The sequence below is a fragment of the Beta vulgaris genome, chromosome 6 (assembly GCF_026745355.1).
Source record: "Beta vulgaris subsp. vulgaris cultivar EL10 chromosome 6, EL10.2, whole genome shotgun sequence".
NCBI classification, from domain to species: domain Eukaryota; kingdom Viridiplantae; phylum Streptophyta; class Magnoliopsida; order Caryophyllales; family Amaranthaceae; genus Beta; species Beta vulgaris.
Window position 1 is genome coordinate 223,091 of NC_079207.1, and position 14,064 is coordinate 237,154.

The following is a 14,064-nucleotide window of genomic DNA, read 5'->3' on the forward strand; positions in this document are numbered from 1 at the left end:
TCTCTATTTCTAATGGGTCAACTACCCACCGAGTAGATGTACGTAGCATTACCCAATAAATAAGCGCCACTCACATTTCTCGATTAATAGATGCTTCTTGCATTATACTTTGTGGCATAGGATATATGAAATCAACGGGTTTTTCACCAAATACTCCTGACAAAAAAAATTATTGATCAGATACCCTAACTTTTTTCAAAATTCACCAGATACCTCTTACTTTTTTTAAAAAAATGACACAAAATGCCCTTAATGACTAACGACGGTTAACTCCGTTAGTCATTAGCGCGTCAATTAACCCTAAAAACCCTAATTGACTCAAAAATTCCTAAGTAATCCTAAAAACCCTAGCTACCCCTAACCTAATCATAGCCCCAGCTGCCCCTAACCCAACCCCAACACCACCAGCCCCCTAACCCAACCCCAACACCACCAGCCCCCTACCCCTCCCCCGCAGCAGCCACACAACCTTCCCCCCTCCCCGCTATCCCCTATGCAGCCCCCGGTAGCCCCCACGCAGGCCCCCTCCCCTCGACGTCCATCGCGCTTCCTCCTCCCTCACTCTCGTCGGTGCGTCGTCAACAACAAAATGAAGAAAGAGAAACGAAGGAACCCAAACGTGTGAACCCAAAGTCTGGCCTCCAGTCTGCCGTACCCCGCAAGTTCGAACGTCGTCACTGTCATTCCCCCATTCGTCGCCTTATCGCTAATTCGCCCATTCATCGCTGAGTTCGAAGGGCCGGGCGGGGAAGGAATGGGGATGGGGAGCGATTGAGCTCATGATTCAAAGGGGTGGGTGAAGGAATGAGGATGGGGAGGGATTGAGATCGAGATTCAAAAGGGTGGGAGGGGGATTCAGGCTGTGGTGATGGGGAAGGGGAGGCGCACCTGCAAAGGAGGGGGCTGGTGGGGCTGGGTTGGGTTAGGGTTTGGTGGGCTGGTGGGTGGGTTAGGGGAGAATGTGTGTGTTAGGTTTACTTAGGATTGTTAACTTAGGGATAATTAGGTTAACTTAGGGCTAATTAGGTTGATTTAGGGCAAACTTGTAAATAAACGCTAACGGAGGATTAATGTCCTTCAACAAAAGGGCATTTTGTGTCATTTTTTTTTTAAAGTCAAGGTATCCGGTGAATTTTGAAAAAAAGTTGGGGTATTTGGAGATCAAACCATTTATGGTAAAATGGTAATATATTGAAATAAATTTGTTATATAAAATAGTTTTCTCAAACAAAATTTAAAAAAAAATAGTTTTACAAAAAAATTCTATTATAAAATAAAAAATTATCCTTTTTTTTTTTTGAGGGGAAAGAGAAGTGCATTAATCAAAGGGACAAAGTGTCCATAAGTACATAAGGTGTTACAGTACTAGGGCAGTGATGTTCCCAAAACTGCTCAACACCAAAAGGCACAACTCTAGCAAGGTTATGGGCAACAGTATTCCCATCCCTTTTAACATGAGAAAAAAAAACGGAAGAAAAAACATTACACATAGAAAGAATGTCCCCAAGTATGGCATCCAAATCTGAGAAGAAAATTGCTGCTTTCGATAATCTTTTCGTAGCAACCAGAGAGTCGGATTCAAAAATCACGTCCGCATACCCATGAGCTTTGGCCAAGCGGGTTGCCATGTAAATAGCCTTGCATTCAGCTACCTCGGGAGGCCAGTAGGCAAGCACGCGTCTAGTTGCCGCAAAGCACACCTTACCTTCCGAGTCACGGGCTACTACTCCAAGACCCACCCATCCTTCCTCAGCTAAACTTGCATCTGTATTTAATTTAATAGCGCCAACCGGGGGAGCATACCATCGACTTGGGCTCGGGGCCACAGGGGAACGCACTCCTCCATAAATCCTCACAGCATAGCTATTAAAATCATCAACTTGTCGCATAATTCTCTGGCACACAACAGTGACAGGGTGAGTTGTTTGCTCAAAGACTCTCCTGTTTCTTTCAACCCAAACGTTCCATAGGATATAACAACCCTTTTGAACCACAGTGGCATCCATCTCACTCCATCTAACGAGGGTATCACACATGGCTTCATCTTCCACCCCTGTCAATAATATATGACTACCCAGCTCTTCCCACAACTTCAGCGACATCGGGCAGCGATAGAATAAATGTAATTGCGTCTCATCCTCTCTATCACAACAAGGGCACCCTGCTTCATCAATGAGGTGGCATCTCTGAAGTACTTTCCTTACTGGGAGTGAACTTGTGCGGGCACGCCACATGAAATGACGTACCTTAGGCGACATATTTAAGCTCCATAAAATATTCCACACTCTATGAAAATCATCCAGATTCCTCCCTTTTCCCAACATATAAGCAATTTTCACCGAATAAGTGTCGTCCTTAGAGTACGCCCAAGTTAAATCGTCCTGCAGACATCTAGTGCTTAAAGGAATGGCCAGTATACATTGTTGGTCACGTTCATTGAAATGACTCTCAATAAGTTCCACCTTCCACTCCTTCCTTTCAACATCCATTAAATCACTCACCACTTCTAATCCCTCCACTCGAGCACTCTTGATGAATCTACCTTCTTCATCCCCCACCCATGGTGCGCTCCATATATCAATCTTCATGCCATCTCCAACCCTCCAAATCAAACCTTCCAATACCAAACTCTTTGCCCCCCAGATACTCCGCCAGGAATAGCTATGCGAGTATCCTAACCGCGCTTGACAAACATCACCATGAGGATAATACTTAGCACTCATTACCCTACTCAAAAGGGACTCTTTATTATGTAACAACCGCCAAACTTGTTTACCCAATAGAGCATCATTAAAAACCGCAAGGTCCTTAAATCCCATACCCCCATACACTTGGGTTTGCACATTTTCTCCCAGCTTAGCCAATGCATTTTCCTTTCATCCCCTTTCCCTCCCCACCAGAATCGGGCCATAGCAGAGTGGATTTCTTGTATGACAGCAACAGGAAGTTTATAAACTCTCATCAAGTAGGTAGGCAGTCCTTGGATAACTGCCTTGATCAGAACCTCTTTCCCAGCTCGCGACAATAACTTTTCTTTCCAACCCCTCAACTTCTTCCACATTCTATCTAAAAGTTCCCGAAAAAGCACTTTCTTAGACCTTCCGCAAAGAGCTGGAATACCAAGATACTTCTGGTGTCTATCAACTTGCCTCATATGGAGAATATTAATCAATTCTTCTTGTTTCGCACAGCTTACACCACTATTGAAGGATACTTCCGACTTTTCATAATTAATTTTCTGCCCGGATGCTGCTTCATATTTGTTGAGAATATCAACTATTGTCAAGCACTCCTGTCGGGTAGCCCTGGTAAAGAGAAGACTGTCATCAGCAAAAAGAAGGTGAGAGATTTCTGGACCATTCCGGCTCGCTTTCGCACCATGAATTTCTTTCGTGGCCACCTTTTGTTTAACCATCTGAGAAAAGGCATCAGCAACCAAGATGAGTAAGAAAGGAGATAAAGGATCACCCTGGCGTAATCCCCTGGAGGGAGTCACAGAACCACATACTCGTCCATTAATAATGAAGGAATAAGAAACCGTAGCAACACAACTCATGACCAAATTAACCCATCGTCCATCGAACCCCATTGTCAATAGTAACTTCCTGAGGAAACCCCATTCCACTCAGTCATATGCCTTACTCATGTCAAGTTTCATCGCAACCAATCCTTTCCTGCTATTATTCCTCTTCTTCATAGTATGAAAGATCTCCAGAGCAATGAGAGAGTTATCTGAAATCAGTCTTCCAGGAACAAACGCACTTTGATTCTCCGTTACAATACAAGGCAGAAAATGTTTAAGCCGCAACACAATAGCTTTAGAAGCTATTTTGTACAATACATTGCATAAACTTATAGGCCTAAACTCAGAAACAATAGTAGGGGATTTGACTTTGGGAATAAGAGCAATATTAGTACAATTAACATTTCCTGGACAAGAATAGTTATGTAAAATGCTGCTAACAAAATTAAACAACTCATCACCAATTATATGCCAGAATTTCTGATAAAAGATAGCATGCATACCATCAGGCCCTGGGGATTTACAAGGATGCATATCACTCAAAGCTGCAAAAATCTCCTCTTTTGAGTAAGGCTTCAGAAGGATGTCGTTATACTCCTGTGTCACAAACAACTTCACATGCTGCAATACTTCCTGAAAATCATTAGAAGAAGGCTCGGAAGAAGTAAATATCTCCTGAAAGTAGCGTTCCACCACACACTCAATCTCCTCACCATCCGTTTGCCACTTCCCGTCACCATCAAAAATACCATGAATGAGATTCCGTTTTTTCCTTTGAGAAGCTTTATGATGAAAATAGGAAGTATTTCTATCCCCATCCTTCACTTCCGCCACTCGCGATCTCATGTACCAGTAAGCCTCGTTCTTAGCATGCAATTCATCCAACTCCTGCTCCAGAATCGCACACCTCTCACAACTATCATTCGAAATAGCTTCACCTTGGGCTACATGTAACTTTTTCTCAACTAGATCAATTTTCTTCCTAAGAGACCCGAAAGCCTTTTTACTCCATCCCTGCAACTCCCTTGCAACAGCCCCTAATTTTTCACAAATTCTACCACCCGCTGCTGCATTCCACGCATCCCTAACCACCTCCTCACAAGCATCATCTTGAAGCCAAAAGGTCTCAAAACGGAATCCCCCAGCCCGTCTTCTCGGCATCCCCTCATTTCCCAAACAACGTAATACAATAGCAGCATGATCTGAACAATAACGCACCTTATGATCAACAAAAGCCTCAGGAAATAAATTCATCCAAGAACGCGAAACTATAAACCGATCCAAACGTTCTCTAATTCGAGTTTCCGGACTCCTCCCTCTCTCCCAAGTGTGCCACTGACCCACAAAACGCAACTCTCCCAGACTGCAGTCCTCCATCACGTTACGGAATCCCACCATAGCTCTCCGCTCCCTCGAAGCACCCCCTTCCTTCTCATCATAACTCAAAATTTCATTAAAATCGCCTCCGAAAACTATAGGCCCCTCATACTCATCACACAACCCTTTTATCAAAGCCCAAGTTTTATGTTTATTTTCCTCTTCCGGCCAACCATAAATACCCACAAACCTCCATCGCACATCCCCACTACTCTCCACATCACCACAAATATAATTCTGGGAAAAAGACACCACCCTAAAAGAGATCGTTTCTTCCTTCCAAAACATACATAAACCTCCAGCTCTCCCAACACACGAGACTCCAAAAGCCCCGGAAAATCCAAGACTCTCCTTTTTCTGCTCAACAATATTTTTAGTAACCTTAGTTTCCGACATAAAAAGAATGTCGGGGGTATTAGAGGCATTAAGCCTTCTCAACTGACGAACCGTCCAAGGGTTACCCATTCCCTGACAGTTCCAACATAATATTTTCATAACTCCTGGCGGGGTTGGTAGCTCCCAACCTCCGCCTCGACAATGTCATTACCACTGCCAGTAACAGAATTACCATTCAATTTTTGTTTTTTCACACTTAATTCAGCTTGTTCAGGTACATCATCAATCAACATATTATCCACCAATTTCCGCTTATCACCACTCATAAAACCATTTGAAATATTGCACGGATTTAAAATTAGAGAATTATCAAAAGGTTTCACCACATGTTTTTTTGACTTTAACTTTTTAAACCTAGTAGTAATACTACCATCTCCAGCAACAAAAGAGAAACTTTTTAGTTCACCTGGGATAGGAGGCACCGAAATACCACTCTGGACCGCAATACCCACGTCTGACCCACCTACTGTCGATGGAATTTTATCAACTTTGGCCTGCTGTAGCAAAACCGTAGCAGCCCCCTGATCAACATCAAACTCCTTTTCACTAATTGCATGTGAAGCCTCAAGGTTTGACTTCCCATTATCTGGCCATGCAGTATCATCTTTATTTTCACCTCCTATGGGCATGCTAACTTCCTCCACTAGAAAAGTTTGCGGCTCCTTAGGCAAATCCTTCACACTTTCTACCACAGTCCTAGAGTTCGGGGGTGAAAATTTCAGATTACGAGCACAGCTGCGGAAAATCTTCACCTCCTCCTCCATTTTTATGCGGCCTCGACGGGGAGAAGCTCGAAGCCACGAACCCCATTGCTTCTCTTGTTCTCTCTCCTCGTCCGTTATATCCAAACAGTCCCTTTCTATATGACCCAGAATCCCACAACCATAGCAGAAGTTGGGAAGCCTCTCATACTTCACATCAATGAACACAACGTGCCCTTCCCTTCTTCGAATTTGTTGTATGCGACGTAATGGTTTTGTCACGTCCAACAAAATCTTGAGACGAGCGGATTTGTCCCACGCTATACCATCATGATCAACCTCCACAACTGTTCCCAAACCTCCTCCAATCAGTTTGATGCGTCTTTCAGTTCGGCTATCCATAGGCAGATTGTATAATCTCACCCAAAAAGGACAATGGGTCAAGGATATGTTCGAAGGCTGCGCTTTCCCATCAATTTCATTGAGGATAACCAAGCTCTGGTCAAACGTCCATGGCCTCCCTACCAGCACTTTATTTTTGTCCCTAAGATTCGCAAACTGAACAACAAAAAGATCATTCTCGATTGGTCGAAAAAGAGCTCCTTTCGATATGGACCAAATCTGGTTTAGGGTGCGCTTCATAGCCTCAAAGTTATATGATCGAACGTTCAAAACCTTCCCCACAAGGGATAGGTTTAGGTTATCATCTTCTTGCAAATCTGGTTCGTCGTCAAACGAAACAATACTACTTTCATCATTAGTGATCCGTAAACATGAATAATTAGTGGCCAGTTCATCAGCCATTAGGCTAACAAAGATTCCAAGAGGGATTAAAGACTCAAGAAAGAGACTTTCGATCGGATTCCCAGAACTACGTTCTCAAACCCTAATCGCCTAGGGAAGAGACTTTTTGGGGCCGGATAAATTTTTTTTTTTATCCTTGATGCATCCCCTCGACCACCAAACTACTTTATCTATAAAGCCTTGGAAGCTTTTGATAATTTTTCTTTTATCGGAAAAGTCTTAGAAAGGTTTTTATTAGTTTATTAGTTTACCAATATTGTACACCACAAGGGACAACAAATCGCGGAATGGCCTTCAAAAAAGACAAAGACAAACAACCGCGGATTGCTTTTTGCCCTTTTCTATTAAAATGGAATAATTATAATAATAAAAAACACAATGAGCCCTAGCTGGTGGCAACCTTGAATTCTTTGTATTCTTTAATCCGAGTACTCACAGAACAGATAGAATCTTACCACAAATGTTCATATTCCATACATAGTTAGGGTACTTGTACTAATATTTTATCTTCGAGCGATGAACACTCCAAGAACGTGCTCCAATTTGTTAGTAAACTAATGTTATATGCATAGATTCATATTTTAATAGATCATGGAATTCATGCTTCAAGGCTTCCAAGTTCCAGCTAACATGAATACGCTCCCTAGTTTTTGATTAGCGACATGACGATTATGATTACGTGGAAAAACATTGATCAAAGAAGGTAAAAGACTAAAAGGGCATAAGCAATATATTCTCCATATTTAATCTATTGTATTATATAAATGACCACACTATTTAAATTAAGGGTGCAAATGATGCGAGTCGAGTTCGACTTTGAGCTAACTCGACTCCATTCGTTAGCATTTCGAATCGAATTTCAGTTGAGTCGAGGTCAGTCGAGTCGAGCTTTGATCGAGTTTAGTGAAAGTTTTGACCGAATAGATTTCGAGTAGTTTGTAAGTGTCTCATGTTAAAAGCAACAATAAGGTAGAAAAATGTTAAATTTAGGTATTTTGCTACTAACAATTGGGTATTCGAGCTTCTCACGAATTTTTCAGCCGGGTATCGGGTTGCTCAACTCGTTTCACCAACATCTCGAGTCGAGCTCACTCGGGTCCTCTCTAGTTGTTTCGTCTCATTATCATCCCTAATTTAAATACTTTCTTTTAATTATTAAGTAACTAGAAATATAATTTATATATTAGAAAAAATAACAATATCATGTCTTATTAGATTTAATTTATCTCAATATTTTATATATATTTTGAGTTATTAATCATTAAAGTTGTGCATTCGCAAACATTTAACTGAATATATATATAGTACAAATAGAGGAACTATGTGATGAAGAGAATCACAAGATATAACAAAAACGTTATAACTAATTTAAAATTTTCAAATTGGGTAAGTTGGTAAGTTTTAAAAAAAAAAGAAGATGGAGGAATCATAAATGATCTAATGATACATGCATCTAATCCTTTTTAGAACTTATATTTAAAAGGTGATAATTTTTTTTAGTAAATGTTAACCACAGGCCACCACATGTATCAAAATCTATTTAACTTATGCTTTAACAACTAATTGATTATATTAGGTTCATCATTGTATTGTTTCTAAATAGGATGCATCTACATTTTTTATATTTCAAAATTCTGTTCAAATAATATAATCTTTATAAGATGCTTATGAAATTTGTAATCAAGTCCTTATATATGAAACGTGAACAAATTAAACAACTACCATTAGAGAAAAGCAAAAAAAGCACTAATTACTTTTCCTTGACATTTTGTAGGATTTAGAAAACAAAAGAGAAAACCTTGCATTAGACAACTAGTATTATTTTCTTACAAATATTAAACTCAAGCACTCACTTATGGAGTAGTATAGAGCAGCAATATACAAGAGTGTACAAGCAAGTCTAACTATATTCAACAAGTTCTTGATCAAATTAAAAAAAAAAAAAAAAAAAAACTAGCTATGATCTGGGTACATAAAAAAAACAGATCATCTCCCTAAAAGTGAAAAAAAAGAAGACAATCTTTCATTTGCTCCTTTTAAAACTACCATAAGTCCATAATTATCGACTATTGTACATTCGTACTAACTTACTTCCTCGATTTTTTTGTAATTGCAACATGTTCTTAAGTTACAACTTCCAAAGAACAACAATGTAAAATTCAAAATCGAGATATCCCGTATGGTATGTCCCATGACGGGATATCATCAATTAAGCCATTCACCCAATGTTCAAGTTCCTCACTATCAGTGATTTGCACAAAATCACTTGTCTCTGGTACTTGATTAGTACCAATAACATTATTATTATTATTATTATTATTATTATTATTAGTCTGATTGATGGTTTGCTGCTTATTACGATAATGATTATGAAAATTGTTGTACTCTTCAAGCTGTGGAAGATAATCAGATAAGCAGAAATTAAGCTTAGCGCGTGGGCCCCGAAATCGAACGGCGGCACGATCATACTCTCTGGCGGCATCTTCGGCGGTTTCGAATGTTCCGAGCCAAACGCGAGCTGCCCTATGTGGGTCCCTAATCTCGGAAGCCCATTTTCCCCATGGTCTTTGCCGTACTCCTCTGTACTTATTTCTGCTGTACCTTTTCCTCTGTTTTCCAACGTTGTTACTAGAATTTGAACTTTCAATTTGTGAATTTGTTGGCGGGCTTTCTGACGTGGCAAATGATGGAGGAGACCACGTGGTTGAAACTTGATTATGTTGAAGTGTTTGTGTAACTAAATGGGACCCATCATCAGGTGGTCGTTGGTTGTTGCTACCTCCGGAAATCACGTGCTGTAAAGCTGATACCATGATATTCATCTCTTGTTCTGGATTTAGTAATTGCCAATTTCCTGATGCATCCATTTTAGTTTGTGTGATTTTTGGTGGTGTAGACTTGTAGTGTTGATTCTGATTGTTTTAAGATTATGGAAGTATGCTTACAGCTTATATATATGTGGGCGTGTGAGAGGAGAGAGAAGGAGAAAAAAAAAATGGTCAAAAGACTCCCCACACACTTCATACACGGGGTAATATATACAGTATGAAACGGTTTGACCTTTGTCTTTTAGTTTATGACTTTATCTGATTCTAAAATTACAAATGGGTCCAGGGGTCCAGCTGGTTGATGTCAGTTAAGCCAAGTTGGCTGCCGCCTTTCATTCCTTCTATTGTTCTACTTTAGGCTCTTTTTTAAGTGAATTTTCACAATTTAAAAATGATTTTTAGGCTTTTTTAAAATCGAGAGAAATTGAAATTAACTGAAGTGAAGTGAAACGAAATTAACTAGAAGTGAAGTGAAATGAAGTTAATTAAGATAGTGTTTGGGAATGAGCATTTTATTTGAAATGATTCATTTGAAATTTGTATTCTCAAATCATGAAATCTAAAATCAAATTCATTGTTTGGTAAACTTAAGAATTTCAAATTCATCTCCATTGTTTGGCTTACCATAGAATTTACAGAGAGGAAATCAGATAGTTAGAAACTAAAAATTCGTTAATGGAGGAAAAGAAAGCTAAGAGATTCGTTAATGGAGGAGAAAAAGCTGGGCTTTATAACCGAGGAGAGAGAAAGTTAGGAATATGTTGAATACTTGAAGAGGAAAGTAGAATATAGTTAGGGTTTAGAATTTGCAAATGACACCCTTGCACATGGAATTTCAAAATTCTTGAAATTGGGCTATTATTATAGAGGTTGGAATTGGGCCAATTCCAAATTCCTGGATTTCCAAATATGTCATTGAGCACAATTCCACATTTAGAAATGAAATGCTCATTCCCAAACATAACATAAACTGAATTGAGAAAAATTAAATTACTGAGAAAAACTGAACTGAAATTAAATTAACTAAACTAAACTAAAAATAAGTCAAAAGAAACATAGCTTCATATGAAATATGAATTATGGAGTATTTTCTTTTAATTCGTAAACCATTATGAATTATCAGAATTTTTTTCATGATTAATCTCAAATTTTCAATTTTTTAGCTAAAAACAGTAATATAAGGATCAAGAATTTCCCCCTCGAGTTTGGCATTTGATCTTTATCACCTCAACTTTAGTTGTGTTATTGATATTTTTTTAAGAAAAGTTAGGTTATTGTTGGGGTCTCTATGTGCTAGTAAATTTTTTCCTTTTTAGTCTGCATAACTGCAATTTTTTAATTGATGAAGTATAAAAATTGAACTATATCACTATTTCAGTGTCTAGATATTCATGCTATGGTCCACCGTCTCAAATTTAGGTCAATTTATGGTAATTTTGTATCTTATTTTAAGTACAAATTAATTAATATTTTCAAGTAAAATAATTTGGAAAAAATTAGTTTCGGGAGTTGTATACATATTACTATCACTCCAAAGTATCACGTCGGTTATGCAGGTGCCAATGAATGAATAGTGTACAATCTATGGATAATGTTCTTATTCCCTTAAAAAAGTGTAGGAATCTTCTTTTTTTGAGTGAAAGTATAGGAATATACTTATCATATAATAATTTCGTTTTTGAGCACCAAAAAAACGTGCTCCATTGTCTTATCAAATTGCTGATTGCATATTACTATAATAATAGATTAATAGGCATGCATGATTTTGCACCCTAATCAAGATTACCTACTAAAGTTCAGTTCTCCCCCACCCCCAATACAGAAACTTCAGTATCTGCATACAACGTACTTTATATATGATTATAATATATAGATCCAGCTTTGCATGATTGTTTTGCATCTCATCAAGATAAATGATATTCACGCAAAATTTTCATTAAAATTTTCCCTCACTTTCATTTTAATATTAACTAGTTATTAAGTCCGGGCTATGTTCCGAGTAAGAAAAAATTTCATTTATTAACATAATAGAATACTTTATGATAATAACACTAAATACAACTTAGCCTATTGGTTAGAACTCTAATATATGTATATTGAGGTCTCAGGATCAAATCATATACGCCCTCTGTTTTTTTTATCTTTCCTACCTTCCATTTACACATCTTCCAATGCACATTTTTGAACTTAAACATCTTTCATCATGTATTAGTAAAAATTATCATACGTCTTTTAATATATTTGTATAGATATTCACTTTTTAGTTAGAAGGAAAAAACAAACTTAACTGAGCGCCCAATCATTTATATATATAAAGTATTTTTATGTAAGTAAAACAAATGCAACAAGCCAACAACTTGATGCCCAAACTTTATCCTTCTATATTTGAATTTATTCCATCAGGCATCATCAGCAAATGATGAAAGAAATAACAAGCAATTTCACCTAAAAAAAATTCTATAAGGTCTAAATTACACCTAATTTTCTTACTAACTATTTTGGACCGTGATCTTTGTAAAAAATAAATAAAATGGAGATATAACCCCCTTCCCTCCCAAAAAATCCTACATACAAAAGTAAAAACAATAAAGGAAATTCCGAATTTATACATGAAATTACACCTATTTGTTTCTTCTGAAAGGTGGTTCCTCTTGAAGGAACTGAGGAAGGGTATTGTCGATCAAGGCATTCACCCAATGGTCTAGTTCCTCACCATCAGTGATCTGCACAAAACTCTGTTCCTCTTGATTACTATTAATTACATTCTCATTATTCACTTCATTTATACTCTGTTGCTGCTGTTCTTGTTGCTGTTGGTGGTTATCAACATAATTATGATTATCCTGTTTTTGCTGGTCTTGAATTTGTGGAAGGTAATTAGAGAGTGAGAAATTAAGCTTAGCATGTGGACCTCGAAATCGGACAGCAGCTCGATCATACTCCCTAGCGGCATCCTCGGCGGTGTGGAACGTTCCGAGCCACACTCGGACCGCCCGGTGTGGGTCTCGAATCTCAGCTGCCCATTTTCCCCATGGTCTTTGCCGTACTCCCCTGTATTTGTTCTTCTTATACTTTCTCTTCCTCTTCTTTCCGTTGATACTAGGACTGGTATTTGTATTTTCATAATTTGGCGGGAGTACTGGAGTCGTGGCAGAACATGAAGGAGAACACGTCGATAATCTCTGATTATTTCTTATGGCTTCTTCTACAAATTGGGACCCATCCAAATCTTCACGTGGTTTAATACCTGAAATCACGTGCTTTAAAGCTGTTACCATGATATTCATCTCTTGATCAAAACTCAATGGCCAACAATCTGGTCTTTCAGTTTTTACTGCTTCCATTATTATTACTAGTCTTTATATGCACTCTGTTTCGACCGATGAAAGGAAAATGGGTAACTAATATGCTTTTATTAGATGGGTTTTTGTTTTTTTAAAAAATATTAATAAAAGAGTAGGTACTATAGTTTTCTTTTGTAGTTAAGGGTATATTGGTAAAAAAAAATAGAAACTAAAATACTACTACGAAGTTAATAATAGAATTTTTTTTTTTTTTTTGGATGAATTTGAGATAAGGGGGGTATTGGACACTGAATTTACAAGTGAATGAGCTTATATATGAAGTAGGGAGTAGAGAGAAAACATAAAAGTCCACACCTTTCACACACGGGTTAGATGGTCCACGCTGAAGAGAACATATAAAAAGCTGGTCAAAACTTAAATATAAGTATTTCCTTAATTCCTTTCCTTCTATAGAAGGACTTCTTGTGTGCGCTATCCAAAATTAAATAAAAAACAACTTTTCCACGTGGGTTTTGTTTGTAGGATTGCCAGATAGAAGACAGCTAATTTTGTTACCCTCGTCGAAGCGTGAGACCTACTCATAAGTCATGTCAATTAGTGGTGTCAAAACAGGTTCTCAAACAGGTTCTGGGTATACCCAGGGTGAACCAGGTCATACCCGGACAGGTCAGGATTCTGATTGTCAGTGTCCCAGGTCATGATTGGTCAGGTTTTGTTCAACTAGGTCGAACACATTTGAATCATTGGATTCCCGGGTGCCGAACAGGTCTGAGCGTTCCATTTATGAACCGATACAATCTCGGATATGATCACCCGTTGATATTTTTTTTGCCCGGGTTGCGCTGGTTTATTTAGGTTTCATGTACGGTTGCGTTAAGTCAAATGTAATCGGGTCGAATTAGTAATGACCTTAGTTCGATCATTGTGAAACATCGGGTCGCTATTGAAAGTCCATTCAACTTCGGGTAACTCCTGATCGGGCCATCTTGATTTAATTTTGTTATGTATTTTGTAAACGAATCATATTAATAAAAGTATTAAGATCCATATATATATCTATATATATATATGTGTGTGTGTGTGCGCGCGCGATAAATATATGGATGACAACGAAAAACCAATAAAAACAC

General features: G+C 38.3%; 3 protein-coding genes across 3 annotated transcripts; all 3 read right to left on the bottom strand.

Moving 5' to 3' along the window:
- Nucleotides 1–5,391: 5,391 nt before the first annotated feature.
- Nucleotides 5,392–6,801, bottom strand: LOC109133730 (uncharacterized). Its single transcript, XM_019247440.2, has one exon. The coding sequence runs from the start codon at nt 6,799–6,801 to the stop codon at nt 5,392–5,394; it is 1,410 nt and encodes a 469-aa protein (XP_019102985.1).
- A 1,804-nt stretch (nt 6,802–8,605) lies between these two features.
- LOC104883763 (ethylene-responsive transcription factor ERF098) lies at nt 8,606–9,770 on the bottom strand. Its single transcript, XM_010668320.4, has one exon. It carries the CDS (start codon nt 9,666–9,668, stop codon nt 8,961–8,963), a length of 708 nt encoding a protein of 235 aa, XP_010666622.2. The 5' UTR covers nt 9,669–9,770; the 3' UTR covers nt 8,606–8,960.
- Nucleotides 9,771–11,986: 2,216 nt separating this feature from the next.
- LOC104883780 (ethylene-responsive transcription factor ERF109) lies at nt 11,987–13,889 on the bottom strand. Its single transcript, XM_057395904.1, has one exon. It carries the CDS (start codon nt 12,971–12,973, stop codon nt 12,251–12,253), a length of 723 nt encoding a protein of 240 aa, XP_057251887.1. The 5' UTR covers nt 12,974–13,889; the 3' UTR covers nt 11,987–12,250.
- Between the last annotated feature and the right edge of the window lie 175 nt (nt 13,890–14,064).

Bases quoted from the DNA above. Each gene is read 5' to 3' on its own strand.
- LOC104883780 (XM_057395904.1), bottom strand. From the start codon at position 12,973: ATGGAAGCAGTAAAAACTGAAAGACCAGATTGTTGGCCATTGAGTTTT.
- LOC104883763 (XM_010668320.4), bottom strand. From the start codon at position 9,668: ATGGATGCATCAGGAAATTGGCAATTACTAAATCCAGAACAAGAGATG.
- LOC109133730 (XM_019247440.2), bottom strand. From the start codon at position 6,801: ATGGCTGATGAACTGGCCACTAATTATTCATGTTTACGGATCACTAAT.